The sequence below is a fragment of the Anas acuta genome, chromosome 7 (genome assembly GCF_963932015.1).
Source record: "Anas acuta chromosome 7, bAnaAcu1.1, whole genome shotgun sequence".
In the NCBI taxonomy this organism is placed as follows: Eukaryota; Metazoa; Chordata; class Aves; order Anseriformes; family Anatidae; genus Anas; species Anas acuta.
The window spans coordinates 33,931,451-33,959,312 of record NC_088985.1 but is presented as its reverse complement, the minus strand read 5'-3'; the positions used below and the strand labels follow the sequence as shown (position 1 = coordinate 33,959,312).

At 41.7% G+C, this 27,862-nt stretch overlaps 2 protein-coding genes across 2 annotated transcripts in view; one reads left to right on the top strand and one right to left on the bottom strand.

Moving 5' to 3' along the window:
* Window positions 1–189: 189 nt before the first annotated feature.
* C7H10orf88 (chromosome 7 C10orf88 homolog) lies at window positions 190–6,587 on the top strand. The gene is made up of 5 exons (XM_068689062.1): window positions 190–612; window positions 1,341–1,413; window positions 1,984–2,190; window positions 2,503–2,966; window positions 3,995–6,587. The coding sequence occupies exons 1-5, from the start codon at window positions 242–244 to the stop codon at window positions 4,221–4,223; spliced, it is 1,344 nt and encodes a 447-aa protein (XP_068545163.1). The 5' UTR covers window positions 190–241; the 3' UTR covers window positions 4,224–6,587.
* An 85-nt stretch (window positions 6,588–6,672) lies between these two features.
* DMBT1 (deleted in malignant brain tumors 1) overlaps window positions 6,673–27,862 on the bottom strand; it is an 80,930-nt gene continuing 59,740 nt past the window's right edge. Inside the window, exons 48-67 of the mRNA XM_068688786.1 lie at window positions 24,317–24,640; window positions 23,382–23,423; window positions 21,448–21,480; window positions 20,923–20,955; window positions 20,719–20,751; window positions 20,539–20,571; window positions 20,317–20,349; window positions 20,136–20,168; window positions 19,083–19,118; window positions 18,385–18,560; window positions 17,809–18,194; window positions 16,681–16,917; window positions 16,378–16,388; window positions 11,194–11,365; window positions 10,703–10,917; window positions 9,802–9,946; window positions 8,809–9,029; window positions 8,103–8,275; window positions 7,274–7,659; window positions 6,673–6,970 (exon numbers count right to left, since the gene is read on the bottom strand). Coding sequence (XP_068544887.1) covers window positions 6,688–6,970; window positions 7,274–7,659; window positions 8,103–8,275; window positions 8,809–9,029; window positions 9,802–9,946; window positions 10,703–10,917; window positions 11,194–11,365; window positions 16,378–16,388; window positions 16,681–16,917; window positions 17,809–18,194; window positions 18,385–18,560; window positions 19,083–19,118; window positions 20,136–20,168; window positions 20,317–20,349; window positions 20,539–20,571; window positions 20,719–20,751; window positions 20,923–20,955; window positions 21,448–21,480; window positions 23,382–23,423; window positions 24,317–24,640 — 3,005 coding nt within the window. The 3' untranslated portion in view covers window positions 6,673–6,687. The remainder of the gene's footprint in view (window positions 6,971–7,273; window positions 7,660–8,102; window positions 8,276–8,808; window positions 9,030–9,801; window positions 9,947–10,702; window positions 10,918–11,193; window positions 11,366–16,377; window positions 16,389–16,680; window positions 16,918–17,808; window positions 18,195–18,384; window positions 18,561–19,082; window positions 19,119–20,135; window positions 20,169–20,316; window positions 20,350–20,538; window positions 20,572–20,718; window positions 20,752–20,922; window positions 20,956–21,447; window positions 21,481–23,381; window positions 23,424–24,316; window positions 24,641–27,862) is intronic.

The following is a 27,862-nucleotide window of genomic DNA, read 5'->3' as shown; positions in this document are numbered from 1 at the left end:
GGGGGCTTTTTGCTCGCCCTGGGGGGCGAGAGGAGCCTCGAGCCAATCCCCTCAACACAGACCCCGGATCCGACCCGTGGGCTCGGTGCCTGAGAGATTAATTCCCTTGACGAGGGTCGCCCTGACATCGCCGCCCTCTTGCCGCCGCCTCACACAGCGCCCACCCCCAGCGCATGCGCGCGGCCGCCGCCATGTTAGGGCGCCCTCCTCCTCCTCCCTCCCTCCCCGTCCCGGCGGGGCGATGGCGAGCGGCTGCGGGGCGGCTGCTCCGCACCCCGGCGGCCCCGGGGAGCCTCCCGGCGTGGCCGTGGGGTGCTCGTGGCCCTGCTCGCCGCCGGGCGAGCTAGCCCGGGTGCTGTGCGTGCGGCGAGGCGAGGCGGCGGGGCCGTGCGGCGCTTCCCCCGGCGGCAGCGAGGCTGTGGTGGTGGTGGCGGCGGGAGGCGGTGGGGGCGAAGCGGGCTGCGTGCTGCAGCTGCAATGCCGGCCGCCCGGCTCCGAGGAGGTGGCCGCGGTCGGTGTGGTGAGCGAGGCCCGCAACATGGAGGTGTACGCGGGCGAGGAGTACTGCGGCACCGGCCGCGGAGAGAGCCTGGGCGCCGCGGGGCCGGGGGGGTGAGTGAGCGGGCTCCCGCCCCGCCGCCATCTTCGGGCCGCGGGCGGCGCCTCAGCGGTGCTGGGGGGCGAGGAAAGGGTTTAAGGGGAGGGGGGGGGGGGGGAACGTGGTTTTGTGGCTCTGCAGCCACCGAAACGCTTCAGTCGCTATAAAATCCTACTCCGAAGTGCTGCTGGGTGAGACCGCAACAAGGGTACGTGATCTCTTTCTGTCCCGTTTAACCTTAGCGGGGCTCTCCTAGCAGGTGCTTGCCAGGAGGTCTCGCCTCTGGTATGCAGTCACCTCAGGCTTCAAGAACAAGAGAGAAAGATAGAAAAATAAAAGGATTTGTTTTCCCCTTCGATGTTGCCTTCCGTGCTTCGCCGGGGGAGTTAAAAACAATGTCTTTTCTCTTTTGTTTTTAAGTCGTTACGTGGCACATCTGCTTAATTAACTAATTAAAAACAACCGACTCAGAGCCTCAGGGAGGATGTGTGAATAACGTACTGAACCCCAAAAGCTGCTCTAGCAGATAATGTACGTACACATACAAATCGCTTCTTATACACCTGTCTGATCGGCTTCAATACAAGTTGAATATAAGCATTAAAACTGCTGTACCACAGTAGAAACTTGTTTGAGCCAGTCGTGTTTCTTATCTGAATGTCTACTGCTACTGTATATTTCAATGAAATTAAAAGTAACTTTATATTAGTGATGTTACAACTCGCTTATTTTATTTTTGTAGTGAAACTGAGAAGGTTACTTTATACAAAAAGTATCTGAAACTGGAATGCCCGGCAGCCTCCTGTAGAATTAAGGTAGGGAGTTCAACATAGTTGTTTAATTTTCATTGTCTCTTTAATCATTTAATTGACTAAATTGCATTGCTCTTACTCAATTGCAGATATTTTTATGCAGTAATCAGTTCATATAAAATGTAAAATCAGATACATGATGCATAGTCTTCATAGGTCTCTTAATTTGGGATCATGATACTCTTTTTAAGAAGACCTAATATATATGATCAAAATATCCTATTAGAGAAAAAGAAAACATAAACCAGATAAATTACAGGTAAACTATAGTTGCTATATAATTAGAATTGTAAACTCTGTGCTACTGTATGTTAGTAATAATAACTCTGTGATGCAGGTAAATAATCTTAGGAAAATCTGTGCAGCTACTGCTTGTCTTAAGTACTTTGAAAATGAGGAGCTTGTTGATCTTAGGATCGTACATCCTCCTTCTGTTCCAGTCAGAATTCTCCTAAGAGTAATAGCAAGGAGAAATCCGCTTTATTTCCCTGGAAAAGAGTTCAGCGTATTCATACAAAGAAAACATGATTTTTTTTCCCCTAACCAAAATACTTTTTCTCCTTCTTGTGATAGCTGCTCTCCATTGGTGAGAAACAAAGGGTACTCATCAGTAAAATAATTGTAGAAGTGAAAACAGTGTCTGCAAAACTAGCAACTGATTTTCCTTCACTAGGATCGAGCATAGATCTAGACAGAGTCCAGACTATAATGGAATCTATGGGATCTAAGTTGTCTCCTGGTGCTCAGCAGCTCATGGACATGGTCCGATATCAGCAGAAAGTAAGTTATTGTCCTGTTCCATAAGCATGAATAGTATCGATCTATGACTTTGCCTTCCATAATGGTCAAGCATGTTCCAAACAGATTTGGTGAATAAGGTTTTTTACCTAGACTTCCCGCTACCTTAATCCTGGTTTAATTATTTCCCTCTGCTTTTCCCTAGGAATATAATTCACAAATATTTTTAAAGTCATTGTATTATACTATTAGAATGCTGTAATTACTAGAGTTTTGAAGTATATACTAGCTGTTATGGTATAATTTTCAGTCTATTTTAATATTTAAGTCTATTGTTTTTTTTCTTGCCATCAGAACAGTTCACCTCTTGGCGACAAACTTAGTTGGATCTTTGGGAAAAATTCAGACTTTGGAGATGAGAATCCAGTAGATGGATTACATGGTGCAACTGTTCAGATGTCACAGGATCAATCAGCCAGTGAATCTTTATCTGTCAAAAATCCTTTAACAAGCGAAACAGTATGTGAAGATTCGAAAATAAATCTTGATCAGAACACGCAGGTACCTGAAAGAGAGAACGTTTCTGATTCTGGAGGACTTACTACCCAGCAAAATACAGTTGACTTCAGAAACGATCTTAAAGTCATGGGATCTTTGCTTATGCAGGAGCAAACAAACCAAAATGTAGCTAGTCCACAGGTGCTTCTTCCTTTTCTTCAAAACATCTGTAGCCAGGTTAATCATCTTCGGCTAAAAGACGGTGATAGGCATCTCAGTAAAAATACGGTGACTAAAGAGGAAGGCATTCAGGCTGTTCGGTAAGTTTGATATGCCTAGTGTAGTAATAGTTTGTATGAGCAAGTTTTTTTTTTTTAAAAAAAAAAAACTTTATTCTCATTAACAGCAATAGCGAGTCTTAAAATATGTGATTTTGAAGACTGTGGTGACAAACATGACTACAGTTCTTCAGATGAGTTGCTCAAAGATAAGATTTTTCTAAAAGAAACCACAAAATCATTTGATTTACTAAATTGTTCTTGTCTTCTTTGTGCATCTTTCCTTTCTCCTGCCTTCCACCTTTTATGGTTTAAAAGCTGTGTGGTCGTTCTGTTCGGTTACATGCATTTAGTATGTTTTTCTCCTCTGTTAATGCGTTTTCACTTCAACTGCTTCTGTCTCCTAAATTGTCATCCCGTCCTTGTTTTCATGTTGTGCCATGATCTCTCTGCTGTGCTCGGTGTATCTCATGCCATCAGTCTTTCCTATACCTCCTCGCTTCTTTGCATGTACAGTGCAAACTTCATTCTAGCAGTGCAGCCAGTTTGATAGATACTCAAAGAACAGTAGAAGAAATGGTGAAATGTAGGAGTGTTGCCTAGGATGCAGAGTTCTAATAATGCTCGAATATCTCCAGGGCCTGGGAAAGTACAGTGCTTTTAACGATCACTGATGTGAAAATAAATAATGCATAGTGTATGTAACTCTGGAAACACTGTACTTGGAAAGAATAAAGCCTGTCATGCTGATGCTGTTTGAACTTTGTTCATACTGCTAAGCTATATGGAGTTTGTTATTTATAACTGCACCTTCTAATGTATGACTGAGCCTTTTTAAAAAATAAGGTAGAAAGATGGTGACTGTATATCTTCTTGTTTATTAAAAAAAAAAATCTCACATTTAAAACGTAGCAGACAGGAAAGATATTTTGCTTATGCTAAAAACCTAATACCATCCAAAACCCATTGTCTACAAAATGAGATGTTAGACTTAAATGAAGTTCAAGTACACAGATTGCTATTTTGCCCCTTGTTAAGAAATACTGATTCTTAACTTGCTCTTTTTACAGAGTAGAACAGCAGCCTATTTGCTCCTATTTGGAAAAGATCATCTCAAAAAATATGGATCTGATGGAGAAAAAACTAATGGACTATATTGATCACCAAATCCAAGCTCTTCAGACGCACATAGATAATAAAATGGTTCTGTTAATGGACTTGGTTCAGAACTCAAAGCAAAACAAAATTTCACAAGCACACTATGATTCTAATGAGGGGTTCTCTAATGGAGAAAGATAAATGTATATAGACGTAGAACTCCAATATAAGTATTTTTAAGGGCAATTACTCTTTACAAAGCTAAGTATTTATGGAGTTATAACCATAAAGAACCTCAGTGTTGTTAACTTGCATTTTGTTACTGTAATTCTATCCACTATTGTACACAGTTGTTAGCTTTATGAAAGATCATAAGAATGTGTGGTTTTCCTAAATAAGAATTTTGTATGCCCTTTGTGGCTTATTTATTTAAAGAGCATTGCTAAAAGCCTTGTAAAACAGTTTCCCACTTTCAGTTTGAACAATAGAGAGGAACACTCTAAATAAACCGAGTTACAGCTTCTCTCTTTAAGTACATGTAATTAATTCAATTTTCTTTTGTCTTGTGTGTAATGTGTTACCCCTGGAAAGCAACGTGGTTTCCTTGTGGCTTTGGATTGTTCTAATGGGACTCCCCTTGAAGTGGTTTATGACTCCAGCTGTGAAAGGAATGGTGATACTTGTATTGCTTCATTTAAACTCTGCAAGAAATCAGGTGTAGAGAGGTGGAATCCTTAACCTGGGTTTGAAAGCTCTCTTGGCTGTACAGGCACCAAAATTAGCAATATAGGCTCTGTAAGTGATGTCTAGAATGGGGATGTTAGGCTTTTTCCTTCATAAATGAATTGAGCCATGCAGGAACATTTGTAATAGATGTATACAGAGCAGACTTGTATTTATCCATGTTTTGCTATCTGAAGAAAGTATTTCATTCATGGTCCTTCCCCAGGAATGGACCTATGCAAAACAGAATGTGCTTGGTTAGGATCTGCTGCGTTTCAGCAATCTTAGGCCAAAGAAGTAGTCTTACTGTGTCATGTTTACTGTAATCTCTTTGAATCAGATCTGCTGTCATTTGAGGAGGTACAAGTATGTCTCAGAGGCTGGTCTTCATACTCCATTTTGATAATTGCTCTTTGAAATCTGGGGTGCACCGTTTAACTTTGACTGTACAGGGACTTAACAGTGGACTCCTAAGTTGAACATAGAGTGGTTGCATTTGGTGTCTTAAAATGCTTTGAGCAAAAGCTATAGATGGAGAAGCAAGTGTTGAGAGAACAGGTGGAGGCATGTAGTAGGCACGTACAATCCAGGCTCTTTACCTAGCTTACCTAAATTTTTCTTCTACTCCAAGAAAACTGATGTATTTTGAAGACAATCAGCAACCCACAAAAGTAGATTGCAAAGACAGGACAGCTTGTATAGAACAAATATCTCATAGATGTCCCTCAACATAGCTCATGCCAAGTACTGTTTCAAAGTGATTTGAAAATATAAAAAGATTTTTTTTTGAAGAAGGACCTAAATTCTCATACTTCAGAGGTATAAAATTACTTCTAAAGTTACTTTTGGATGCTTTCTAAACAGTAACACCCTGATGTAGACACCAGCATTCTTTCAACTCAATTTGAGATACAGTCGAGGTGATTCTCTTTTTATAATTAAAAAGGTTGAAGTGTTTCCAAGCATTGTTGCATTCTGGGGCTGTTAGTTTATTGATTATGTTTGTTGGCTTGTTTTTTTTCCCTCTCCCCTCTTTGAGTGACAAATCTGAACAGAAGTTGGCACAAATTCACTACATCCTAAAGTAGTTAATATGAACTCTGGATTTTCTGGTAGCCATATGCTGGCTGGCGTCTGTAATATTTTAGTATTGTAGCTACCACAATAATAACATTTGAAATCAAAGCCACAAATAAAAGAATGTAGAAACTCTTTCCTTGCAGGTTTGAGGTTTCTTCAGCATCTGTTTTAGTGAGGGTTCCTGTGTAGAGAAAAAAAGAAAGTGGCATGTTTAAAGTTTTCTGAATACCGTGTCATTTCAGTGAAGGTTCGGCATTTTTCAGATATTTTTTCTGAGGGGTTGACCATACTAATTTGCAAATTCTGAACTTGTACTGAAGAGGAGCTGTAAAATTTTATAATAAAATGATAATGCATAACAGCATCACAGTGTTGTTAAATACTTTTGTATCACTGCAGTCAAGTTCTTGCCCATCGGTGTTATCATTATCTTCGGAAATGGGTATGGGATACATTGCTGAAGCAATGCTGGGCAAAAAAGGAACTTGCAATTCTAACCCTGTACCTTCTAAGAGTTGACTAGATGGTCCTTGGTAAAGCTGGTTATTTTTCTGTAAATCATGAAAAGGACACTATGGGAATTAATCTGTTTTATAATACTTTGAATGTGATCTGTTTGCACTAAAACTTTTTCATTTGTAAATGTGTCCTGTTTCTAGCATGTGGTTGCAAATTTTTTCACTCATTAAAATAAATGGGAATATGTTTAAAGTGCTGCTAAAGTTGAGAGGCTAATAAACGTTTCATGTATTAGTATTAAAAGCCTGACTAATGGTAAAGCATATGGCCTAACACACTTTTCTCAGGTGAAGGTTTGTGCTTGGATTTACACCAAGGAAGAGAGCTTAATCAGGTTCTCAGTTTATGTACCCCTCTTACCTGAGTGATCGGCGGCCCTGAGACCTCTCTTCAGGCGGATAGGACCCACTACAGTCTTGGCTTTCCAAGTGTATGAAGAAGCATCTCTTTTCCGCCTGGAGACACAGCCTTCAGTACAGCGAGAGTTTATGGTACTGTCACAAATCAAAATGTCACACTGGAGATAAACTGATGAAAAGCTCCGCAGGAACCTGAAGGCGTTAAATTTGAACCTTCCATAGTGCTCAGTGGGTGGGTAGGTTACCACAGTGTCATCTTTATTACAGCTGCAACAGAATTTACAGGTATGTTAAAGTGGTGTGCATACATAAAACATTCTTTTAAATATTCTTAGCTGCAACCGAACCATTTAACTAGGGCTATCTTTTTTCAACATGGGCATGCAGTGATGCTCCCCTCACACTGCAATGTGGTATGCTTCTTTCCTGGCATGTAATGCCTTTATATTTCTATGAAATTTAGCTTCCATCTATGGTCTCCTGAAGACAAGTGGAGAAGAGACAAAAGAATGACATTTGATGTGGAGGTTACATTTTCTCACGTAGTATGCGACAATTGTAAAGTCTTACCCGCTTCTGATTAAGTCATATGTTACTGATCCAAAATCAGGCTGTGGAGATGCTACGCAGGTATCGACAAACACCAGAAGATCTGGGTCGGTGGAATGAAGACTGACTTGAGCAAAAAGAGTTTGGTTCAACTCTACGTAATAGGGGGACTGAAGCACGGGGTTGGAGAATGAATCTGAGTCGTAGAAAGACATGCTAACATTGTATCTTCCCACAGAGGTCGTGTTCTTGATTAGATTATTTTCTGTTACGTAAATGACTTCTACAGTTGAGTTGTTTTCCATTATGCACTTTGCAACAATCTGTACCATCTTCTTGCGTGTGATAATCGTGTCGGTTTCAGAGAGAGTTACGATGTTGGTGTAAGTGATGCGGTGACCTTCATCCTGTAAAAGGAACAGTATGAAGTAGTTGTGATTACGTGGGCACTGCAGTGGAAAGCAAGTGTGTTAGGAAGCTGCATGAAACATGTTGCAGCCAAAAAAATCATAGTCAGCCCTCCTACCTACGTGTCCCAAATGCTGAACAGACCCATGCAGCAGGTTAAGGAATATTGCACAGAGTGTGGGAATTATCAAAGCTTCATTTCAGTCACCCTTATCTAAACGATGCTCTTAATGAGCTCCTAGGAACCTTGCCATCGTTGGGCCTTTTCCATCTCCTTGTGACTTGTGTCACTTGCAGGGGATGTTGGAGTTCCATACCTAGTCTTGTGTTACTTTGGATGATCTGGGCGTAGAGGGAATGAAGCAAAATAAACTGTTCTGACAAGCTCTCGTCATTCCCAAGCTATTGCTGGCTTATTCGCAGAACTTTTTTCCCCCTTTACCTTTTTAATTGTTCCGCAGCTGCTTAATGGGAACGAAAAGATCACGGGATCTGTGGACACTGGCCTACAGGTTGGGTCGTTCAGGTACAAGTGAGTTTCGTTGTAGCCAAGGGAGTCCAGGTAATCCTTGCTCAGCACAATTTCCAGTCTGTCTGAAGAGCACGTAAGCGATGCTGCCATTGAAAGAGAAATATAAAATAAGTTATCACAAACTCTGCTGTGGTCGTTTCTCACCTGCTCTGTATCAAGACCTGTCCTTGAGCCTGTTGTGTGGTTCTTGAGCTGTCAGAGCCCGAATCTAAAATGGCTCGTGCACATTTAAAGTAATACAAAATTTCATGCTTGACTCTCAAAAAATGTTAGGCAAGTAAAGCCATGTAAAACTCATGCTGGGAGTTTAATTGTAATCCCAGTAAGGGTTCAGGAGGGTAACAATGCTTGTTGTGTCCACACAAAAAAACCCTCAGACTTTCAGTGGAGCCGGCCAGAAAAAGGACTAAAAAGACTGAAAAACAAGCTTTGTTTTGCAGATAGGTCACAAAATAACTTACGTTCTATAAGTGACACTAATGTGTGTTGTTTTTTTTTGTACTTAAAGAGTGGCTACCACTATGAAGGCTTACATCCTCAGTCACTTTTGCCAGATCTCTGTATTTTTTACAAAAGGGAAGGTTCGTATGTGGAAGTGAGAAGCAAATACACTTACTGTCAGGCTCTGGGGGATCCGGCAGAATGCTGGTATACCGAGCAGAAAATCCTCTGTAGGAGTTGGCGTAGTCTGTAGACAACACAACCGTCATGTCGTTTGAAGAAGATTGAAAGGTGGGCCGAGAAACGCCACATACTTTTCCAATTAAGCCAGTGTTTGTGGTGAGGCCATCGTAGACTGCCAGAAAGTCAAATTGGCAGTTTTGATCCAGCTCCAGGCTGTAGACAGAGAAAAAATAATGATAGGAAACATGAGTGTAGAGAACATTGCTCATATTGGATACAGGATTCAGTACTGATAGCAGCTGACGAGTCCCACTCAATTAAAATAGAAGAGTGGAGAATAAAAGAACACACAAATCAATGTTATTAAAAAATAAATGAAACATGGAAAACCCTTAGGTAATAAATAATTAAGTGCATGACTCTACTCTCATTGAAATAGAAATTTTGCTAGTGCTCTCAACAGAGATAGCTACATTTTTCTAGTTCTGCTACTATATATTGAAGGTAAATTACTTAATAAAAATAACCACACCTTCAAATATATTAAAGGAAAAAAAATCACATTACAATAAAGAAGAGCTTTTAAAGTGTGATCCACTTTTTAAAGTGGATCTCTGATGCCTCTTATGTGTATCACCAGAGGAAAAGGAAGGCTTTTGTCCTTTTTATGTTTGTTTTATGCATGTTCCTTATGTAGCAAAAGCAAAGCAAAAGCTTTATACTTTTTGGATTTAAATTCAGGCTAGCTTGTGGACACCTCACAGCTAGACACCTGAAAAGCTTTCTGTGTTTCACTGACTGGCTCTGCAGTAGCTATAGAGAACTGTACAGTGATTTGGAACGTGATTATCTATCATAACAGTCAGTAAATCATATTGGTTTTACATGTCTACAGATTTCTAAAAGCACTTCTGCTTGCTGCGTTTAAAGCAATGCTTCTAAACAAAATGCCAAAAGAACAGTTGAGTGTAGGGTGTTTACTCACAACAAATCCTTAAACTCTAAGTTTATCTTCGATTTTTTTGCAGTTTGTATGTTCCAGACGCAGTACGTAAATGGAGGGTAAGACGATGGGTAGTTGGGACTGATAAATGTCCCGTTGGGACCTGTTAAGCTTCCCCCACAATGTGCTGAAAAGAAGAAAAGACACATTGGTAACACAACAGTATATGTATCAATAAAAAATAAACTCAAAAACTAAAGCTGTATCACTAGCAGGAGCATTTCTTCAGGATTCCATTCCTTTGGAAATTATTAAAGGTGCTAAATATACCGTTTCTATATATTTTAGGGATTTTTTTTTTCTTCAGCAGCAAAGTTAATTAAATGTTGGAGCAGCATAAACTATGAGGTGGGAATTTCTCTCTCACATATAAGTCTTTGAGAGTTTAATACCATGCCACTCAGGTCAACAGAAGCAAAGGAACGAACTAGTCACAAGCTAGGGCTTTTTCTTTCCTTCTTAAGAATAAGAACAGCTTGGACAAAAATGGGATGTGTTGAATGAAGACCATCACTGACTTGTGTCACAAGTCCTCGGATGGAATTACAAGATGGCCTTATTTTTCTGGGCAAATGCTATGTCATCTGCAAACTGAGCAAATTTATTAGATGCCTTTAAGTAAAATTAGAGTCCCGTAATGCCTTCTTTGCAATTATATTTTTTTCCGAGTAAATCTGCATCTTTTAAGCTCTCCAGCAAATGTGTTATCGTTTTGTTGCCTCCCTTCTGTTGATTTTACCCAAACCATTCCCTAAGGGCTGAGTGATTAATTAAAGATTCTGTGAATAACCTCTAATTGTCATCCCAAACTTTGCTTTACTAATCCTCCTTTAATAGTACAATTCAAATGGTATTGATTTTATTGCATTAAGTTCTGACTTACTTGTTTCCGGTGAAAAGAAGTAATAGAAGACAAAGAAGTTTCGTGCGAAAGCCACAGAGTTTGTTTTTATGAGAAAAGTTAAACTGTTTGAAGATGATTCAAACACTGGGACTGCATCAGTGTTGTTACATACTTGTCCAAGAAGAGGTGAATTAGAGGAAGGACCATCGTATACATTAATACTTTCTGTTTCACAGCTTGAAGATGGAGAAAATCTATTAAAAAACAAAACAACAACAAAAAACATGGTGGGAACTACCTCAATTCACTGAGAAATATGCAGACTCTTTGCAGTCCACAACACAGATTCAGTATAGCATTTTACTTAAGCAAATACAGAGAAATATTTGGAGGCAGCAATGCCTTAAATTGAAATTAGTAAGAAATTCAGCTTAGCCATACTAGTTTATTTAAATTTTATTATGCATTTTCAACATTTTTATGTTCAAATTCATTGAAAACATACCAAAATGTATGGAGGGAATACTTACTTAAAATAGGAGAAGATGAGCCTAATTGTTTGATTTTCGTTTCTCTGAATTTGCCAGACACAGTTTGCATTTGAATTTAGGTCGATCTTTAAAGGTTTGTTGAGGTCGGTGAGTGAGGCACCACAGCGAGGCGCACCTGTGGAAGAAGAGCACCAACAAAGAGCTTGCAAGGCTGGCCCTCCTGCAGTAAGGTCTCACCCTCCTCCATGCCACGACCCCAGGACAGCCCACCACAGAGCAAGCATGCAAAGAATTCTACCATTTGGGTTTTTCGTTTCTGTTGCACCAGTTTATGAAACCTGAAGTATCAAAGAACATTGGAAAGTATTTCTTATCCTTATTTTCATTAGTAGAAGACAAGACAGTTAGGGAAACACAGATCACAGGTGAAGCCAGTGGCAAAACTGGGAACTCCAAGTGACAGAGGACACCTCAACAACTCCCTTCTGCAAGGCTGGTCACCACAAGCACCTCAAACCTCAAACCTTCCACCTACACTCTTTTCCTGAAGATCACTGAATCAATTTCTGAGTTTCAGCCCTTTACGTTAAAGCACTCAGAGAGGGAATAATAAAATAATAATAATAATCAGATTTGAGTTTCTGAAGGTTAATGTGTGAGACTACTGTGTATTTAGTGCTGCCTATGGTTCTAACCCTCCATCTCCAAATGGTACTGCTAAACAGGAAAAGCTTTAAATGAATCATCATTTTTGATCAAAGATGATCAAAAGTTTAGAATGATTTCCAGATAAATAATAAGTAAATGGACTAAAGCAATTTAGGTCAGAAAAGAGAGAAAAGAGGAGGAAAGGAAGTGCTAGAGGTCCGTACATTCATGCCAATAGTTCTCTTCCAATACAAGAACTCAGTGGACTGAAACAAAACCAATAACCTGTGATTTTGAAAGAAAAAAAAAGAAACCAGCTCTTTGCATGTGGATCTTTGCTGCAGGGTGATGTGGATGTTAAAACATCAAAACAGCTCAAAACCATGAAAGAAAAATACCTTGATAACTGTTAAGCACGAATATAGCTCTCCCTGTCTGGTTCAGGATATCCTGACCCAAATTTGTTGGTGACAGGGAGAGCATTACGGGGAGCTATTACTGCAGGCTTGTCTCCATAGTCTTGCCTGAGCATCCCCTCTGACTGTTACTGCGTTTAGGATTCAGGGCTGGGTGAACATGAAAACGAACAAACAAGCTGAGTTGCTGTATCTAACATTACTTAACGAATGTTAATTAGTTATGAAGTACTTACAGTAATGGGCATTGTATAGGAACCTTTAGAGAAAGGTTATTATCCCGTTTGAGCTTAAGTTTTCTTTTCTGCCTTAGCATTATCTAAAAATAGTGGTCTCAAACAGCAGGAAATACCTCCTAGACCATGTATGCTGTCCCAGATAGAGACGTCAGGCTTTCTGCTGAACTCCAGAGGGAAAAGAAAGGTCTAGGAGAGACCTTTCTGGTCACAAATGAAATGCCAGCTGGAAGAGCATTACGAGGTCAGTTTTGCCCTGCCCTCACTCTACTTCCCTCTGGACGGTTCCTGTAGCCCAGCTATTTTTTTTCCATTATCCCACAGTCACTTCCCACTGTCACACATGCAAATTGCTGATCTGAAATCCCAAATGAAGCAACGAATGACTGCCTATTGCATTTCATTGAACATGGGGAAAAAATGCCCTCAAACTCTTTTAAAAAGCAGCAGTTTTCCCAAAAGTCAATTTAGTCCTGTTACTCCAATACAATATTAACTTACACATGCAAATTTCCATTCCAGAGTAAAATCTCTTCAAAGTCAAGTTCTTAAGTAAAAAAAATGTCATAGGCAGTCATATATTGCAATCATTTTATTCTGATACTCTTATACAGGTATGTTTTACATTTTCCCCTTCAGTTGCCCACAGAATAGCTCATACAGAAACTAATAAAGATTCACAGAAGAAGAAAAATGTTTTATTTTCATACCCAAGAATTCTATTGAGTTGTCTTCAGCAAGAGTTAGAGCAGCTAAGAGAGGCAGAAGGAAGAAGCGTCTGAGCGCCCGCATTTTGATGGCAGCTGGGGAGGGTCGGGATTTCTAACTTTTATACCTCCTGCTATTTCATAATCATCTTGTATTGCATGGTATCGTGGAGGGAGGTCTTAATCTCTCAGTTACTGTTTCCTTTTAACAGATAGAAATGAGAAAGTAGCAGGTGTGCCCATTTTTTTAAACGCGTATTGCGTAGAAGAAGTTTAACCATGCTTTCATCAGCTCTGCGTCTCATGGGTTCAAAGCACGGTTCTCTGTTGATTCGCTGAGCCTCTGTGCGGGTGTGTTGTCATTAGTCTGACTCAAAAAGAAATGTTTGGGGGGGACTGACAGACTGTCCCTTTGGGGACCAACGTGTCCAGCTCAAAGCATGGGGCAGAGGGAGCTCCGTGGTTCCCACCTCTATTTTGACACCCGTCCTTTCGGGTTGCATGGGCAGAGCATTCAGTGTTCCTGCTGAAGATTCCTTGGGTTATAAAGTGGGACTATCATAGCGGAGTTGTCCTGAGTAATAATTTCCCATTGCTGAAGCATTCATGGGTGAACAAGACAACGTTAATGTTACCCACAGATTTAAAAGAACAGCATCGCACCGCGGCCACATCGTAAGTAAAACTTTTGTAGTCCCACAGCAGAAGGCACGAAAACGTCCCAAGAGCCCCAGTTCCTCCGAGCACGAGCCTAATGAATATCTGCTCCAATATATATACACTACTTTGTCTGCCTTTCTTGAAGGACCAAAGCTCCTTAAATATGGAGTATTTCCTACTGCAGCAGCAGATAGCCCGTGTTTAAAGCTTCCACAGGCTGTGCTACTGCCAGTGCCACAGATGTGCCCTTCCCCTAGCCTTGGCACCTATGTGGTGTGGGAATAGCCACGGAAAATGGGAGCCGAGCTGTGAGACTCTTTCCAATGCAGAGGGCTGGTGTCCCACAGCTGTGCAAACAGGGGTTCTTTCAAGTTTCCTAAGTCAAGAAGAGTTGTGGTGCAGACCTTTTTGAAGCACATCCAGGTACTTCTCTTTTATAACAAATTGTTTGTATACAAACAAATTTGTTTCTTTTCTACACAGATTGATATGGAAATACGGTGCCTCTGTAATGTTGCTACCTTTCTAGTCTCAGACATGTACCTTATTTAAAACAATCCTGTCTATATTTTTATCCTTTAAGGACTTTGAATGCAACCCTTTCTTCCTCAGGACAGAGTATTTACATTGTCTTTAAATGTGAGGCATTGAATACGTGCATAAAGCCACTGCAATAGTATTTGAATTCCCTTTTGTTTCCAGAAATACTACATTTGCATCTACTCTGTATAGCCTTTCATTTCTTAAACCCACACACATATGTGCAAGCGATTTTCAAGTGCTAACATCCACTTTTTATGCATTTAATTTGTGAACTGGGGTACAACACCCAGCCAGTCATCACTTTGTCTATCAACTCCAAGAAAAAATACACGATACGTCCGTGGCTATGATGCTCTGGCAAGCTGGTAGGTATGGGTTGGTAGGCTAACTGCTGGTACTACTTGTGTACCAACGATGAGGAAATCCTCCTGCTCTGTGTTTGCTCTGGAGGGACTGGACCCCTGAGCCCTGTGGATCTGGAGGGCTGAGTGGGGCTTTGGTGCTTGCAGGGAAGGCTCTGAGCCCTGCAACTCATACACCAGATCTGAGCCTTCAAACCATTTTCCAATCCCCTGTGTTCACACACCGTGTTCAGACAGTGTGATGTGCTCGCATACCAGGTGATGCTGAAATATTAATGGCACGCTTTGAGTTCCCTCTTCCACCTCAAAAGAAAATGGCTGGCGAAGTCCTTTAAAATGAGAACAGGATGACTGTATGGAAAGTATTTTAAAATAGCTGATCCTTAGAACAAATTAGTGTGCATTTTGGAACAAAGGAACAAGCATTCGGCTGTTGTGGATCTGTTATTTACAGGCACTTTCCCTCACTGCCTGCAGCTGAGATTTCCCTGCAATAGCCGGGAAAATGTGATTTCAAGCACTTTAAGTCATTACCTGTGAGAAGCAGAACGGCAGGGTTACAAGTGCAATGGATTTCGGTGTGAATTACGTGCAATTAGGAAATATTCTGGCCCAGGACTGGAGTTCTGGCCATTTTTTTACAAGGGCATTACAGTCCCACAGGGTTAGGGCTTTGGCTGTGAGCCCACTTGGCACTACACAGGCCAAGACAGGGGCTGAGCCACCAGGTCAGAGATCTGGTCAGAGCAGGGACTTGGTGTGAGACCTGCAGGAGTTTGTTGTCTGAGAGCTGTCTAAGTTATTCATGGAGAAGCTGAGTTTCAGAATGATTGTAATCCTTTTTTTTTTTTTTAAGGGCTGAAACACAAAGAGTTGTCTTTTTTTTTAATTTATTTATTTATTTATTTATTTATTTTGGTCTTGTATTTCAGACTCTAAACACTAGGCATCTTTATTCTCTACAGAGCATCTCATTATGAGTTTGGGTAACCTGTATATATTGGGTAATCTGTATATATTCTCCATGTAGAAACTGAGTATTGGCCTTGAAGATCCTTTTCACACTCTGAATTTAGATTGTCAAAAGATTATCACCAGATTATCAAAATTTAATCCATCTCTTTCCCTCAATTGACTGCTGGGCTACTGTACAATCTGCAGTCAACTGTCGTGATATTTTTCTCTATTCTGAACTGAAAATTATAGGTTTTTTGTTTGTCTGTTTGTTTGTTTGTTTCAATAAGTCATTCCAAATAGGACAATTTAACATACTGAATCACAGAAACACTTTTTTTTTGGCTCAAAGTGATTTAATTTGAACAGATATTGAAAGGAAGCAAATGCTTGTAATGAAAAAAAAAATAAAAAATAGATGTGCTATAGTTCTAGTCTCCAGTAATAAAAACTAACGTATGGAAGATTTTAATAGGTTATAGGTACTGCAGACATTGTATCTCAGGACACGTACAATATTTTTTTTCCAATTATTTCTGAATTCCTATTTACAATAATTGCTTAAGCATTATTGGTTGCAAGGGATTCTTATCCTGTGATTTAGGTCTCTCCTTGAGCTCAGAAAGCAGCACAGCTGCTTACATCTGTAAGGCAGGTTAATCATTCCTGAATGCTAAGTATTTGAGCTATTCAGTACAATGGGGAGAACTGTAAGAACAGTAAGAGGAAAACAGCTTTGATGAGAAAAATCAGCCAGCTGATCCAATTACACTTTGTCACGGAGAGTTTTTACTGAAGCTTAGGCTTTTACAGATCTGGAATATAGATAAAAATATCTGAAATTAAGAAACACAAGTACAGTTAAGATTACAATACCTTTAGATTTACGCCCCCTATTAAAATTTACTTTTAGAATTTATTAGCAGGTGTGCAACATACTGATCATGTATGTAAGTGATCAACATGATATTATAATTAGAAGAAGCATTATTGGCGCTACTGTAATCTGGAGACCACAACAACGACGTCTTCATCGCTGTCACTTGTGCTTCTTTTGTTTCTCCTTATGCAGCCCTGGTAGCATCGGGAGGAATAATTGTATCTGTTGCACACTGTCATTTTGCACTGCAGGTAAACGGATGAGTATCTGCCGATAAAGCTGGGGGCTCTGAATTTGAACTGGACAATCCTCCTGTCTGGTGAATAGTAGCTCCTATAAGTTGGGTCTCTTACACACCTGAGAAAAGAAAAAAGGAAAAACAAAAATACAATTATCATATAAAAATTGTGACATTGTTACTGTGTCATTTTTATCATTTAGAAGCAATTTGCATTCAGAATTTTTAAACTGTGAAGTTAATCACAATTCACAGCCCAGAACTCCTGACCACAGGTGGAGTTATATGGAATTTATATATGTAAGTTGGTATATAATATGTAATGCTACATATATAAATATCACACACATACGTAGACATATAAATGTAAAACATTGGATGAGATTTTAAATATATGAGCAAGACCTGTGCACCCTATTATCTTTCCAAAGTCATTTTTTATTTTAACCTTAAACTTCCTAAGAACTGTAAAGGAACATACCCATATCCCAAAACAAACAAAACCACTTAAATGAGGAGGTTTATCCTTGTCTAAATTAATATGTTTTAAAATATAATTTGTGAAATACCTTCTTAAAATTTATACTGATTTCTCTTCCCTGGCAGAATATAACAGTGAATTAAATGTAAAATGCCACTAAACAAAAGTGTCCATCCTAATAGGTAGTTCATTTAAAATCTAGCTGCTTCGTCACAGAATCACAGAATTTCTAGGTTGGAAGAGACCTCAGGATCATTGAGTCCAACCTCTGACCTAACACTAACAGTCCTCCTCTAAACCATATCCCTAAGTTCAACATCTAAACGTCTTTTAAAGACCTCCAGGGATGGTGACTCCACCACTTCCCTGGGCAGCCCGTTCCAATGTCTAACAAGACATTCTTGCTAATGGATAACTCAAAAGTGCTACAGAACTGTGGATTTGTGTTATATGTATTTCTTATTGACCTTATCACCTCATTCACATGCAAGAAATTATTTGGAAATAGTTGTTGAGATATTTTCCTTACCCATTTCTTATTATATCAGATGCCACAGTTGTAAAGTCATAAGGATTTGGAGAGACCACACACGTGTCTGCGAACAGCATCAGATTCGGCTCTGCGCCGTAGAGGGTAGCACGAACAAACAAATCCCGGCTTGGCAGAACGTAGTATGGTGGAGCCCTCACTACATTGGAAAAAGACGGTGAATCATAAAAGGTAAACCTGACAACAAATCGTCCAGATGGAGTTTGCTGGTACGGAGACTCTCTAATGCTGGGTCGAGCATTGAAACCGGGGTTGCTGTATATTCTGCAGGCGAGGTTCAGCAGCGAGTTCCTATTTCTGCTGTAGAGGTTGCCAGACATGGATCCTTCCACTGTGTTGGAATAAGTGATGGCTTCACGCGTTATCTGTTAAAATATTAGTGAGTTTAGATCAGAACCATTTTCCTGAATGCCACTGGGAAGCTGGGGGAGCTGAGGGATAGCAGGGCCTGGCCCTGCTGGCCAACCTTGGCCTCACAGCTGAGGGAAAGTTTTGTTCATAAATAACTTTGGCACCATCTTTGCATGTGATAATTTCAAGGCTAGACTTTCTCACCAGCCTCCTTGTGCCACAGCCGTTGTACGGTATGCGGAAGGTGACGTAGGAGTCGGTGATCACAGGCCTGCACCTGGGGTCTTGCAGGTGGACGCTCCCTGCGAGGTACCCTCGGGAGCTGAGGTAGGATCTCCTGATGATGGCCCGCATGTAATTAGGCAGACAGGTGAGGGTTGCTGGAAGATAAGAAATTTAATGTTAATAAACCAGATTTTAGTATACATTAATATGCAGCATGCATTAAATACCAGTGTGCTTCACAACTGCAGATGTGGGCTTTGCTGACTCAGCTGGAGAAAACAGCTGAGTGGAGAGAAAATGAATTCCTCTCTTTCTTCACTGGTGCCATAGCTTATCACTCCCTCCTACAGCTAACCCTGAGGTCACACACGTCAGCAATTCTGCAGGACACAGTGAGCTCGCCACGACAACCCCTGAGCTGCTGCTTTGCTTTCGAGGTCCCTGCTGCCACACCTGGCCAGCAGCCTGGCAATCCATGGGCAGGTGTTTCAAATGTCTTTTTTTCCATAAACGTTGCAGATGTAGGCCAGCTTGTCCTGCTCAGGCAAGCCCCTGCTCTACATCTTAGATGCTGCCTGCCATAAGCTGCCAGCCCTCTCCAGCTCGCATCTTGCCCAGCGTGCAGGGCACTGATGAGGGAAAATCATTAAAAGGAGGAAGAAAGGAGAAGGCCCTACCTTGGCTTATAGGTGCTGGCCTTGATTTTGGAGGAGCTTTTAATGAAAAAAAAAAAAAAAAAGAAAATAAGTGAGAGGGAATGATGAAAATATGCGCTTGTATGTAATCAGTTAATATCCACTGTAATCAGCTGAATGCAGTCAGACTAGAAAATATTAATATCAACAGAGCTGAAGAACAGAGCTGTCATGGACAAAAAACTCATGTTAAGAAAAGCATGCAGGCTTGAATGATGACATATTACTAGCAATAACAGGAACAAGATTTAATTCGGCTTATTCATTTGTTTAGGCAGATGACTCCATGCTCAAATGAAGACTTTTTATCAGAAGTTCAGTTTTTTGTATGTCACCAGAAAAACAGAGTTAATTTACTGATGCAGTCTTTTAGTAATGTGAGGCTGATAGGGCCAGACTTAAAAACAAGACCTTAGTCTGTCCTCTGAGCATTTGAGGCATGATATTTGCAATGTCTGAGCAGAACCTGAAATTCAACTTTCTTCAAAAGTTAAATCCCATTGTCAAAAACTCTATCTAAGATTCAAAACAAATACCACTGAAAATACCAGAAATTCTCACTGACTCAGTTTCCAGTGGGGATGCAACTTTAGCAAGTGCATGAGGCTGACTTTCTAGGCATGAGGTGGGAAGCATTGTCAGACCACAATCAGCTGACTAAGCACTTAAACTGGAATAACACTGCACAATTTACAAGTGGTAATGCCTCTGTCTACAGGAATTTGAAGGACTGATGAAGTTGAGGAGATCGTTACCATGAGAAAAGAAAATATGAAAGAAAACATTGTCTGAATCCTAAATAAATTCATCATTCGCATGAGAAATAATAAATGTGTACCCACATGAGGTAGGCCAAGGATTCCTAACATTTTTTGCCTGAGGACACTCCATGGTCCCCAAGCACCATCCCTGTGCCTCAGTTTTCCTCCACCCATTTGCAGTGCCTGGTCCTCAGCTCCAGGAGCTCTGTCCACGCTGCACGGCCAGGCAGCGCCGCTGCTCACCGGGCTGCTGGAAACGAGCACCAACAAGTACCTGATGTTTCTGCTGCTGGGGACTCGGTCGGAACTGCCAAAGAGAAAGCAAAAGCCAGGCTTCAGCCATTTTCCCACTACTGCACGAGCAAAGAAAAGGTTGCTGCTTGTGGAGGGAATCAGCAGCGTTCTGCCAGGCTGAATGCTGGCACCAATTCCTCACAGAATAAAGTGGTCAGTACCTGGTGCTGGAGGTGTGGTGGTTTCAGCAGGGACTGGTGAGGCAAGGAAGAGAACACAAGTGCCAGTTAGGAGCTGCCATGGGCTGGAGAGGCAGGAGGAACCCACACCACAGTGGAGGCACAGGCTCCTGTTTGGAGGGTGGATGCTTGCAGCCCCAGGGGAGGCTGCTGCAGCCGGGGCACAACCACTCAGCTGTAGGGTCTATGAGCAGGAATAAATACCTGGTGTTTCGGCCACAGTGGTCTCCGTTGGGGCTGCCAAAGAGAAAGCAAAAGCCAGGCTTTAGCCATTTTCCCATTACTGCACGAGCAAAGAAAAGGCTGCTGCTGTGGAGGGAATCAGCAGCGTTCTGCCAGGCTTCATCCTGGCACCAATTCCAGACAGAATAAAGCGTTCAGTACCTGGTACTGGAGGCGTGGTGGTTTCGGCAGGGGCTGGAGAGGCATGCAAGAGAGCACAAGTGCTGGTTAGGAACTGCCATAGGTCTGACAGGCAGGAGGAACTTGCGTCCCCCTTTGGAGGGTGGCTGCACACTGCTGGGGGAGGCTGCTGCAGCCGGGGCACAGCCACGCTCGGCTGTAGGGTCTATGATCAGGAATAAATACCTGGTGTTTCGGCCACAGTGGTCTCAGCTGGGGCTGCCAAAGAGAAAGCAAAAGCCAGGCTTTAGTAGTCTTTCCATTACTGTGTGAGCAAACCAAAGACTGTCAAACCAAAGCAAAATTAACATTAAGGTGCCAGTAGGCCTGGTTTAATCAGACCCCCATTCCAGCTACATTATAGATGTTTACATTATCCCATAATTTGTTATCTGTTTAACACAGCTTGTGGCCTTTTCACTGCCCTTCAGGGTAGGTGAAAGTCGTGCATGGGGTGTGTGTACTCCTACAGAGTTCAAAGAGCTCAGTGTTGTGGGACACCTCTCCCTGCTCATCACAACCACTGCGACAGCATCAGGAGTTTGTGTGCCCACTCACCTGCGTGCTGTGAGCTTCTGGGGGCTAACAGTGTGTAAGGGCTTTCTCACCACCAAGCAGTGTTGAGCTTACAGGGAATCAGCACTCCACGATGGGAGAAATAATGTTGAACTAAGCCTGAGGTGAATAAGCTAGCGGTGCAGTGCTCCCTACCTGTTGTTTCAGGTGTGGTAGGCTCCAGAGGGACTGTTGGGAGAGAAAATAAAAAATAAAAATAATAAAAAAAAAAGAAAGGCAGATCAATGTTTTCAGTTAAGGGTTCAGACAAGCAGCAGTACGGTCAGGGCTCTTCCCCAAACCACAACCTGGAGAAGCCTGCAGGTTGGTGTTCCTGCCTCCATTTCTGCCACCCCACACTGCAGACCTTTGCCAGGAGAGGAGCAGCGATGCAGATTTGGGAGGGACAGGCAGTGTTTCTGTCCTGACTCCTCACCCAGGCTGAAATGTGGTATGAATTGCTGTTTGCAGGGGAGCAGCCCCACCACTGCAGTGTTTATCAGGGCCAACAAAAGCCTGGGAGGTGTGCCAGCCAGGACTGGTTTCAAATAAAATAAGTTACATCTAGCTTGAGATGGTTAGTTAGGAAACAGTAAAGCCCCTTGATACCTCCAAGGAGAAATCATTTTCAGCTTGCAAACTACAGAGGGCCGAGCAGGGCTGAGTGGATTAGGAGTGTGGGCTGAGAATCTGAACTTGATTTCTCCTTGTTAAAGGCTTCTGTTGCTTGCAGCTTGTGTGCAGCACATCAGAGATTCATTACAAGTGTTTCTCAGTAACCATCAATTAAGAGCAATGTGTGGTAGCAGTAAAAGGGGAGAGGAGAATATTTACCAAAAATAAAATCAGAGTCAAAATATGTGCCTTTTCAGAGTGGTAGTAGAAGCCTTATTCATTTCTTCAGCACTGTAAGTCTCGAGGCTATCCTGTTATTTGTTATATCACTGTAGTGCAATACAACAGCACAGCATGAATGTCATTTCCCTAGAGGACCTCAGTCTATCTTAGACAGAAACATCTAAGTCCAAAATGATTCAGTGGCCTGCCAGCCTACACTAATGTCTAGTACCAGACACATCATGTTTATGCAGTGTCAGATTCTCCACCAAAACAATTTCCTTCTGCATCCTCAGCTAACAGGACATAAGCTCAGTGTGAGCTCTGTTTTCCATAAGTTCATGTGATGCAGATGCCATCTCTTTAAATGTGAGTATGAAATCATGAAATAGGAGTGCATTCCCAGGAGAGAAAGAATTAGAAGAAAACATGTTTACAAAGCTGCAAGTCTGAAACAAGCAATTTTAGGCCCAAATAGTCTTTGTTCCAGAGACAAGTTCCAGGTTGGGCTGCCAACACCTACCTGTGGGCATCTCTGGAAAGAAACATCTCTAGCTCTGCTCTTCCCTTTCTGCTTGCATGACCCTCCAGTAGAGGAACCCCTTGTGGGAAGGAGAGGATGGCTCCAGGTCACCTGCAGCTCAGGGGGACCGGTCTGACTTATGCCCATGGGGCCACAGCCAGGGATGCTCATTCACAGCTCCAGCCTTGCACCAGGCTCCTCTTTTCATCCATGCGCACTTTCATGCATGTCTTAGGAAACTTGATTCACATAAAATAAAGTGGAGAAGGTGTGTACCTGCACAGATAACACCAGCATCTTCCTTGTGGAAGCAGTCGTGTGTGCCCAGCCCCCTGTGGGAGCACTGCTCCAGGGAGGACTTGTTCCCTGTGCATTTCACGTTGTCCAGGAGAATATCTCCTGTGCCTTCCCCAAAAAAGGCATTAATTTTGGCTAAGAGAGCATCACCACATCCCATCTCTCTGCACACAACCCTGGCATTTCTTATATCCCAGTTATCATCACAGACAGTTCCCCATCACCCGTTGTGAAAGATTTCAAGGTGCCCTGAGCACTCATTGTCTCCATTCACCAGTCTCAGGGACATCTCTTGGAAAAGGAGAAGGGAATTCATGGTCACTCAGCAGCCTCAAAAACTGGCAGATGCATTTACCACATAGTGACAGCCAAGTAACCATATGCAGTATGTCAGACATGAAAACTTTGAAAGATCTGCCTAGGGAGAACTCACCAGATGGGACGGGCTCTGTCGGGCCTGTGGGAGTAACTGGCTCTGGAAAAGGAAACAGAAGAATGAATTTCTGGTCTTGCTACAGAGGATGTTTGATAACATTCTTCAGTTACAATGGAATGTAATATGACATCCTTCAGTTACAATAAAGGAAAGCAGTAGTGACGTGGAGCAATCCCTTCACCTCTGGGAGCATCATCACAAAAGGGAGATGAACAAACCCTTTTTAAAATGTCAGCAATGACTGGGTCTGGGTGTTAATGGTTGCAGTTATCCTGCAGATGTAATATTCAGTTGTGTGGGACACTTTAATTTAGGTGTGGGACATCCTCACCCAAAAGACACATATTTTCCTGGGTTGTTTAACTCCACTTGAGGTCTTTACTGATAAACTCTCTCTTTAATAAAAGTAGAGCAGGAGAAACATTTCAGAAATGGTCTCACTTCTGTTTTGTCAGAGCACGGCTAGAAATCAGACACTTGCACAGCTTGGACTCAACCTCTGCTAGAGGGAGGTAGGGTAGGACTGCCAAGGCCACTTGTTTTATAATAATATTAAAGTAAATAGTGTCAGAGTATCTCTCTTGTGAAGTCCAGTAGGCATATGGCCATTTTCTTGCCAGGGATTGAATGGCACAAACTGGAAACCAGTTCTTTTGGAGAGAATTTACAGCAAATTCTTTATCTTTTCTTCCTCCTCACTCCTCTCGCTTCCTCCCAGTGCCATTTCCCCAGGTTCCCAGTACGCTTTCTGGGCTCTCCAGCTGCGCATGTCTCCAGTCAGAACAGAATTGCTGGAAAACTGGGAACTGACTTGAAAGACTCCTATAGAAAGTTGCTAAGAATAACTTCCTGCCAAATCCAAGAAGAGGAAACTTGATTTACTACTTGTCATCGTTCACATGGGAAATCAGCACTGACACGTGCCCGTGTACCTGCGCAAATGACGCTGGCGTCTTCTTTCGGCTGACAGTTGTGTACTGCTATCCCTCTGTGAGAGCACTCCCACAGGCTGCTTTCGCTCCCTCCGCACTGCACTTCGTCAAGGAGTATGTTCCCGGAGCCCTGCCCAAACTGGGCCTCGGGCACGGCCAGCAGAGCTTCCCCACAGCCCAGCTGCCGGCACACGACCTTGGCGTCCGCTAGGTCCCAGCCATCGTCGCACACCGTGCCCCAGCTGCCGTTGTAATAGAGCTCGACACGGCCCGAGCACCTGCTGTCGCCGTCTGCGAGTCGCAGGGACTGAGCTGAAGCAGCTGCTGTGGAGGAAGAACACTACACATTGCTGCCATTTATCCTAGGCTGTGCCAAAGCCCGTCTTCAGGCCAGCCAGCACCGCGGTGAAGACAGGAGCGGGTAGCCCACAGAGTAATCTGCTGCCACAGAGGATCCTCCCCTGAACCTCAGCTCTCTTTTAGGGCTGATGTTATAAATTCTTGAACCTGTTTTTCCACTGGTTGATACTATATGCAATATCTGACGGGCATGGACAAAGTCATCTTCCACAACACGCTGATCTCTGGGGGAAATGATCCTCATCCCTACGACTGGCAAAGTAGAAGGATTTCTACTTTTTATTTACCATCTTTCTCACCTATATAGTAGTTCTGTCTAAACAATTAACACAACTACCCAGAGCCAAGCTTTTCCTGAGATACCTTGCAACCTGAAGGCTATGTGTTTTTTTCTTTCCCTTTTTTTTTTTTTTTTTTTGTTTCTTTTTACATTTTCCCCCCCATCTTCTTTAAATAATGCCTGATTCAGCTTCTTTTCACTCTGGCATAACAGATGGTTGGCACAGCATCATTTCCCAGGAATAGTAGCAGAGCTATTTCTACAGATCAGGCTCATTTCTGAGAGCTGGGTACTTATGGAATAACCCACACATTTATCTCACTTTCAGAGGGAAAGGCTTTTAGAGATCTGAAGTTCCAAATTAGTTTTATGGGTCTGGAGTGTATTTTTCTTTCAGAGAAAGAAATCAGAGACTCTGCCGACAACATAATTGAGTTCCTCTGAGTTTGTTGCCATCATAAACTGTACCAAGTACACACAGCTGTCTTACTTCTTGGTTGGTCTGTGATTACAAGGTTTTCATTTCGGGACATTTTGCTGTCACCTGGCAGTCATTTGTAACCAACTAATGCACATCCATTCAGAATGAGTGCCATGTTTCCAAGGACTCTCTTTGCCCTTAATTCCTTTTTGCTGACCATGATCAAAGCTCCTTCCATCTGAGTACCATGCTTATCATTTCCTTCTGCAAAAGTTGGCTGTAAAGAAATGTCAGCAGCAATATTCTTGGCTCTCTTCCCAAGATCAAGGTCTGAACTTCTATGAGACTGCCAAATATGATTTCAGGGATAAGAAAATAATTGAGACAAAAGATAACTAATTAATTTGTTGAACCAGGTGTTGTGTAGTCACTAGCGATAGTGAAAGGTGTTACATAAGTTTAAGAACTGTACTTCATTAGCTATCTAGGGCTAGGTGGGAGGAGTGAGAAAAAGGCAGATTAGAAAATATATATCCAGATCTTGACTTAGATTACAGGCAGTAATAAATTCATTGTGATTCAGCTGATATTAAAAATAGTTATACTGAGGGGGAGGCAACCTCTGAATTAGACTTACTAAGTAAATGAAGTATTTCACTAATCTGAAATATGAATGTCAATCCGAAATAAAGGACCGATTAAGTAGCAGCCCAAAGAATTGTTAATGCATTCTTGTGGGTGTGTCTAGATAGATGAAAGGCAACTTTCTGCTTTCAGCAAATGAATAAAAGAAAGCATTAGATATTTGCTTCTCTTCAAAGTCAGTGTTTTATGCTTAGGTAAGTGTAAAATATAATCAAAAGAAATAGTAAGCACTCAGTTTCCCTGAGCCATTAACCCAAAGAGCCGTTTATCTATGGTTGGTGCAAGTAAAAGTAATGAGATTGATAGTTACAGCTAAAGAGGGCACTTTTTCACTTTAACCATCAAACAGCTTCCTTGTTAAACACAGTGTGCATAAATAGGATGAAATTGTTTGCTCAAATGCATGGTTGAATAGGCATAAGCATAGCACTTAAAAGTAGTAATGAAGGTATTCTTGGAAAACCATATATACACCTCATATTAGGTTCCTTAAACCTGTATTGTAGTCAACTGATCAGTCATTTAAGAAGAAATTCACATTCAGCTTCTGAAAGCCAAGAAGATAAAAGTAAATCCTGAGGGACCACGTTCATTTCTCAGTTTCACTGCTGTGTGCTAACTGCAAACTTCTTTTCATTCATCTGGAATAGGTCCCAGTCTGAACATGTAAGGCAGGCAGCAAAATCTGGTCAAAGCTCTGTAAAATATTCTTTAAAGCAAGAAAGTTTTGTTTTCTATCCTTCTGAAATTGGAATGACTGGCAGCAAAAAGGTAGAGAAACACTGACTTAAATTTCTCCTTTGCTGTACTAAATATTTGTCAGTTAATATCTAAGACAATTAACATTTGTAGAAAATAGGGTGGATAGACCCTAGATCTTGAAGATGAATGTATTGTTAAAAATAAGGTTGATGGGTGGAGCATTAAGCAGATTTGTACTACATTTCCTAGACCTGCTGCCACTGGTATTGAGACACAGCTCTGATCTTTAGAGAACATAGATAAAGCTGTAGAAGAAAAGAAGCTCTATAAAAGGTTATGAAGAGAAGAATTATCAGTTGCCTCAGTAATTGTTTGTCGTGTTATGCAGCATCTTGAGCTAACAGATGGTATGGGTGTTAAATAGCCAGCCGCAGCTACTGTACTGTAATGAAAACCTCAGCCATTAACACTGACACTTTGGAACAGGACAGATAGAGTGACAGAAGGAAAGGCAAGATTTGTGCGCTCTCTGGAGGACAGGATGAGAATTCAAAATGATCTTCATAAACGGAGTAAATGTCAAAAGTCAGCAAGTTGAACTTCAGCACAGACAGATGCAATGCACTGCTCATTGCAAAGAGAAAACCGAGGCACAAAGGCAAAATCATCCTCTTAGCTGGCACAGAAGGGCCATGGAAAGACTGGAAGTCAACAGTGTTGGCACTGCAGTGAGTCCAATCTCAGCTTGCTCTCAGAGTGATACACTAGGTCTACTTATCCTCCTTGGCACTAATGAGCCCTCAGCTGCTCATTTGGTGATTGTACATTTAAGAAAGTGGTAACAGGGAGAACTTGGATTTAAGAAATGTAATAGGCTTGAAAATCATGAGCTCTAAGTTTAAAGAGCTGAATTTAGTTTATATGGGAAGTGTCTTTCAATATTCAGAAGAGGACTCTAAAGAGGATTGCCATGAATTTCCCCCTGGAATCTGCAGAGAGCTAAAACAGCAACTGTAGGCACTACAGAAGATTTCTATCAACAAAAGAACATCAAATGTAGTGTTCTACACATTTTTCCTGTGTCTTGAAAACATCTGTCAAGCCCAGAGGCAAAGCGTACATATTCATCTTCCCCAAT

Excerpts from the sequence above, each read along its gene's own strand:
- C7H10orf88 (XM_068689062.1), top strand. The coding sequence starts at position 242 with ATGGCGAGCGGCTGCGGGGCGGCTGCTCCGCACCCCGGCGGCCCCGGG. Across the intron at positions 613-1,340 it reads GGCGCCGCGGGGCCGGGGGG|TGAAACTGAGAAGGTTACTT; the intron begins GTGAGTGAGCGG and ends TTATTTTTGTAG. Across the intron at positions 2,967-3,994 it reads GAAGGCATTCAGGCTGTTCG|AGTAGAACAGCAGCCTATTT; the intron begins GTAAGTTTGATA and ends CTCTTTTTACAG.